The sequence below is a fragment of the Dipteris shenzhenensis genome, chromosome 5, assembly GCF_047967505.1.
Source record: "Dipteris shenzhenensis isolate YYH24624 ecotype China chromosome 5, Dip_SZ_1.0, whole genome shotgun sequence".
NCBI lineage: Eukaryota > Viridiplantae > Streptophyta > Polypodiopsida > Gleicheniales > Dipteridaceae > Dipteris > Dipteris shenzhenensis.
Genome location: NC_141600.1, coordinates 16339193 through 16345543, shown reverse-complemented (window position 1 = coordinate 16345543; position 6351 = coordinate 16339193). Strand labels below are relative to the sequence as shown.

The 6351-nt window shown below is 44.5% G+C and overlaps 1 protein-coding gene across 1 annotated transcript; it reads right to left on the bottom strand.

The window, feature by feature from the left end:
- Window positions 1-2287: 2287 nt before the first annotated feature.
- On the bottom strand, window positions 2288-5990 carry LOC147901676 (zinc finger CCCH domain-containing protein 35-like). The gene is made up of 2 exons (XM_087374649.1): window positions 5486-5990; window positions 2288-5361 (listed from the first exon to the last, which is right to left on the bottom strand). Exon 2 carries the CDS (start codon window positions 4994-4996, stop codon window positions 3386-3388), a length of 1611 nt encoding a protein of 536 aa, XP_087230775.1. The 5' UTR covers window positions 4997-5361; window positions 5486-5990; the 3' UTR covers window positions 2288-3385.
- Window positions 5991-6351: the final 361 nt, after the last annotated feature.

The window sequence follows — 6351 nt, the reverse complement described above, 5'->3', positions numbered from 1 at the left end:
AGAACTTTCAAGGATTTTGACTCACTTTCATGAACTATGAGGCAGGTCTCAAGAAGTAGAGCTTGTCATCAGCATTACTTTCTTTAGCTTCAAAACTCTGTTAGTTATAGGCCTTTCAATGGCTATAGGTCTATGGCTATCAATCTTTAAATAAAAGCATAATCTTTACCTTGAACACCCTACACAATCTTTACCTTGAACACCCTACACAAAAAGAAAGGAACTGCGGATATAGTTACAATCCAAATTTAATGCATATGTACAAGGTGCCCTTTGGCATAACTTGAATCCCTTGAAGCAATTAACAATAGCATGTGATTAAAAAAAGCCTCTTTTGTACTTTAACAAGCAATACTTTAAACTCTTATAATGGCAATTGCTTGGTGGTGCATTTACTCACATGGTCAATGTCCAACAACTGTGAAACTTTTGCAACAAAGCTCATCAACAGAAACTCTATACAAGGCAACTTGTAGAGAGCTTCTAATAGAGTTTCTCATTAGCTTCTAATGAAGAGTTTGTAATTTGCAACTTGTAGAGAGATTCTAATAAAGAGTTTTTATGAGCTTTAGTCCACATTAGAGAGCTTTCTCATGAGCTCTATTACAAAAGCCTCATGGCTGCTAGACATTGACAATGTGAGTAAATGCAACTCCAATTACTTGCCATTATTCCAGTTCAAAGTACTGCTTGTTAAATTGCAAAAGAGACTTTTTTTCATCCCATGCCATCGCTAAGTGCTTCAAGTGATTGAACTTCTGCTACGTCATAGATTGGCTACAAGAATCATTGGGATTGGATTGATAGATTTCAATTCAAGTGGGGTGCAAGTGGAAGATGTGATTCAATTGAGGTCGAGATTACTCTAGAGCAAAGATTTGAATGGTTATTCAAGAAAATGGAGGATAAGCTTGACAAATGAAAGTATACAAATCTATTGCTTTATCATATCTTTTGTTCAATTACACCTTGTATATGAATCAAGACTTGCTAAAAAAGTAGAGCAGGTCATTCGTGACTCTATGGCAGCAAATAGCATGTTATTAGCTTGGTCAACAATTACACTTCCAAAGGAGGCGGTAGGTTTGGGTCTGGAAGACTCTTGAAATAAACCAAGAAACAAACCAAGAAGACTATGTGCTCAGTGGGATGACTAAAATTACTATGTGCTAAGTGGGATGACTAAAATTGACTCTAGGCATACGTTGGCGGCAATGTCTAAATTGGTGAGGCAACTTGTTTTGATTTGGAAAGGTGAGCTCGTACAAGCTGAATGGAGAGGAAGATACTGTTTTTAATCAAGTAAAACATAAGCTGTTATAATGTGGATATTTGGGCATTGAAATGTAGACTAGTTAGAGGGTCAATGAGTCTTCACTATTTGCGCGATTGGCATTATTTTTTGTTAAAAAGTCCGTGACAAACTCTGCGAACAAGGTGTTGGCAGGCGCCTGGATATAGAATTTCTGAAGGAAAGGGATTCTGCGTTCTCTTGCTTTCGCAAGGAATTCCTCCATTCTTTCCACTTTCTGAGAAAGCCTGATCTGGTGCTAACGATCGTCCCTCAAACGAATCTTCTGACCCCACTCTGCTTAGGAAAGAAAACTCGAGCTTTTTCCTTAGAACCGAGATGCACAAGCAAGTTTGAAAAAACTCGACGTTCTTGACAGTGCGAGCAAGATAATTATACAGCGTAGAGCTTGGAACGGCGTGTCCTGCTGTAACAAAGAGAAACAAGCAGCATATGTTGTTGCAACTCGACCTCCGGGCTCTAAAACAGATAAGGAAGTAGGACGATTTGAAGAACTGTTGGAAGCGGGCCTTGTGAGGTTATTCATCGCCTTAATTCCCCAATTGTTTTGATTTGGAAAGGTGAGTTCGTACAAACTGAAAGGAGAGGAAGAAACTGTTTTCAATCAAGTAAAACATAAGCTGTCCCTTATAATGTGGATATTTGGACAATAATCAGCCTCGGCTATTTGCAAGATTGGCATTATTTTTTGCTAACATTTTCCAACGACTAAACTTCGGAATCTTTTTTTTTTAACATGCCGGCTTGTATTAACAGGAGGGATTTTGGGACTGACTATCCCTCCTGTTAATAAAAGCCGGCATGCTCAAAAATAATAATAATAATAAATAAATAAAAGCAAACATTTAGAGTGGAAACACTAAAGACCCTTGGCTCACGTTCATGACAAAAAGATTCTTCTCAACCAAAAATGCATCTGTTTTAGGCAATGGAAACAATTGCACACCTAGAGTATAAATAAAACTTGAGCTGTATTTCTTCCAATAAGAATACAAATAGAGCATCTTTCCAAAAACCAGCGAGGCTGTAAAATGAGTGAGCAATAAGTACATTGATCCTTGTGGCATCTGCTACATAATCCCTCGGTATGTCTTGTAAAGTAGCTGGAGGAAAATTAACTAAGGCTCCACTACCTACACTAGCCTAATAATAATAAATGAGTTGTATAAACAAACAGTCTGCTGCAAAAATTGTTATGTATGAGGTTCTCAAAAGCATATAATCCTTGATATCAACATGTAGAAGCTATTTGAAACTGTCCCATTCTGCATGATTTGAACTCAGCTTAAATCCGTCGTGTCAACGATATGTATGAGGTTCTCAAAAGCATATAATCCTTGATATCAACATGTAGTAGCTCATTTGAAACTGTCCCATTCTGCATGATTTGAACTCAGCTTAAATCCGTCTGTGTCAACGAGGTCTCTAGGATTTCCAACTGACTGCCAAATTTGACAATTCTGAATGTAAATCTGAACACTTTTAACAAAGTTACATATGAGGGCAGCTTGTATCAATCACTTGGCTGCTAGACTTGGAGACTAAGACGCCCAATTTATGTCCTGTCAGCACCTTGCATCCCCAAAAGCAATGACATCAAAGGAAGGTATCTTCAAACATACAGCAGGAGAGCTGAACGAGAAAGTCACTTCCTGGTGCATCCAAAGGCAACCCAAATATCAAAAATTGCCACGACTAAGAAAAGAAGATGTAAAAGGGTACCCTGATCAAGATTATCAGATGTACATGCTATATACTTCTGCACAAAATAGCTGATTCCCGAGATTGACGTATACACAGATTGCACAATGAGAATCACTGGCTAAGCCTCTCATGAGCTTTGAAGGCCCCAAGGGCTCAGCTCCCGTGTGTATCTACCAAAAGAAAAAGAAGACCAAAATGCCAACAAATGCCCTCCCAATATAAGAGGAATACTTGTCAAAAATCCCTACTTTACATAGCTCGGCAGTAATAGCAAACTCAAATCATAGATTGGATCCCAATGCTGACAATAATAGCACTAGACAGATTAACAAGCACATAAACCTGTTACCAAGAGTCTTCCTTGACTTGTCATTTCACAAGTTCATTGACCCATCCTAGGTCTGGGCTTTCATTCTCAAGAGCAGTCTCCCTCCCTAGCCTCCCGTATATCTTCGCCCTCAAGTCTCGACCAGATTCAACCCTCTGAAGTGGAGGTTCAGAAGCATGATCCATATCCCAAGCTTCCACTTGACCTGTACATTTGAAGTTATTACTTGTACCAGGGAAACTACGTGAAAAATGATTTGAGCTTGAGGACCACTGGCCTGCCACCTTGTTCGCTTCGGCAGCACGCCTCAATTCCAATTGCTGAAGAGTTGCAATGAGGTTATTCATTGCATGCGCAGAATACAATTCCTTGGAACCCATTTGATCATCGATGCTCTCCATGTGTGTGAGAGGTACAGAGTTTACCCTATCAAACCGACGCCGGTTGACAGGGAAGTTCGAGGACAGCGGCGAAGGGCCGTGAGCACTAGCCATCAGCTGGCCATTGGTCTGACCGCAAGCAGCCAAGGAAGCTTGAATCTGAGAGATGGCAACGTGGGCGTCGAGGGACGATTGCTGGAGAGGAGACTGAGGGACAGAGAGGCAAGAGATGCGTCGGGCAAGAGCATTGGACCAACCAGAGGGGGGAGACAAGGGGGGGGAATCGGAGGGAGGCGAGAGGGGGGGGGAGAGGGGGGGCGGGGAGAAGGAGTGGTGGCCGAGGAGGGTGGAGGTGGGGGAGGAGATAAGGGGGGAAGGGGAGAGGGCGGAGAGGTTGGAGAAGAAGGGGTTAAGGATGGGACTAGGGGAGCAGGAGGAAGAAAAAGAGGAGGACGAAGGGGAGGGAGGAAGGAGACGGAGCTGGGAGGGGGAGTGAGCGAAGAAACAGACTCGGCGACGGCAGGATTGGCCATCTTTGCAGAGCTGAGTGCGGTAGCGCGCAGGATGGAGCCAGCATTCGAAGACGCCATGCGAGAACTCACAAGCATCTCCTCTTCTACAGTTGCCTTTGCGAAAATCTGGACATGCAGTTCCGGCGTACAGAAACCGTCGAGGATCCCTCCTTCGAGCTTTCTCTCCCGGATGCGCGAACGGACACTCCGTCCAATCGTGGCTCCTCCCCCTCATGCACCTCCGCACCTTGAATTCATACATCCTGAACTCGTCGCTCGCGTAGAAATCGTCATCTTCCCCCTCCTCCTCCATCCATGACCTCTCTCCTTCGTTGTTTGACGGTAGAAACTTCTGTAACGCCCTCATCGCATCCGTTAGCACCGGCCACCCCATCATACTCTTCCCTTGCATCGCTTCCTCCTGCTGCTGCTGCGGCTTCATAGCTCCCAGCTTCGACATACTCCTGCTCCACACCACCTCCCCCTTGCCTCTTGGGCTCATCGGTACGCTGCCGAAGTATTCCATGCACTCCAACGCAGACAGGCTCACGGGACCCTGACTTCTCGGGCTCGCTGATATATCTTCTACGCTGAAATCGGTCGGGAACAGCCCCAGACCGCTTGGTGCTCTTTTTAAATCATCAGCCCACGAACGCGACATGGCGGATGGAGAAGATACATCACTGCTGCTGTACACTGGGCTGCTCAACACAGACTTATCAAAGGAGAATGCGTGCTCATCAACCAAAACGCCCGTCATGATGCCACTCGATTAGCGAAAACACGGGCAAGATTTGATCGCCAGCTCACTGATCACATTGACGTGCAAAGCCGGATGCTAGAACGAGGCATGCACCTAGAGATAATGCAGCCGAGTAGCCAGAAGGTCGTGCAGTTGAAGAAAGGAAGGCGAGATGTCGAGTTGCAAGCTTCACTTTCAGAAAAGCAGAAGTGATCGGGTAGAAGGAACAATTCACATGCTATGTACAAAAGATCAATTCTGCTAGACTCTTGTAAACTGTGAAGCTCTTTTCCGGTGAAAGACAGGCAAACAACAACCGCTTTAATGGACGAAAGACGCTCAGGAAGGAGATGCCGAACCAGAGACTCAAGAAGAAGCGCCTCCTGGGAAGAAGGCAGGATGCTGGTTATGAGAGAGAGAGCAGCTCTCCAGAACCCAAAAGAAAAGGCAAATCTAATGAGTGCAAAGAGGGGGAGATGATGAGGTGGAGGGGGGAGCGGAGCATACAAGTACTGGGGGGTATTCGCAATGGCGTGTTGGGGGAGCTGAAGATAGTACGTCTTGCAAGGGCCCTCGGGTCGTCTCTCCACTTCCTTGCTTCTGTTCAAGCTGCAGTTACTGATCAGAGCTACGGCGTCAACAGGCGACTGCTGGATATGAGCAGGGACTGAGGGAGGGAGGAGGAGACGGCTGGTGCCCAAGAAGGTGAAGGTGGTGGAGGGCGAATCATCAGGGTTCAACGGCTGCAAGCTGTACTCATTAACAGGGGATGGTGATGAAGAGGAGAAAAGGCTAGGAACCAAGAAGATTGCTCAAAAGGCTAAACAGGCAACTGGAATCCAAGAAGCTGATATGAGTGGAAGAAGGCGGATGGATACTGAATACTGAAAGGGCAAAGGAGCAATGTAAGTTATGAAAGCGGACTGAGCATACCAGAGATGAAAATTACAAATGAATTATGATGGAGAGATGAGAAGGAGAAGCTAAATGGTTTCTGAGGAGGACAGAAATAGGTGATATCGAGCAATGTATAAAGCCTTGCGTTGCACTTAACCTCTATTGTTAAACATCAGGAGATGCTGGTGGAGGACGAGGTTGAAATAAGTAAACAAGACTTCTATCTACTGATTAAGAAAACTCTGCCGATCGAAAGAAGAGAAAGGCAGTGAATGATGATCTTGAACGAAGAACGCAGACACTAATTTATCGAGCACCACCGCCTTAATACAAAATTCCAGATAACACCGCCTTCCTTCTTTGGGGCCCTGGGGTTGCGTGATCACCCTTAATAATCTTCAGTCTTTAATGGTGGTAAAGCAACACATAAAGCTATAGTCTTGCATTAGTGAGCTTCAAAGGTTTGGCCTGGTTGG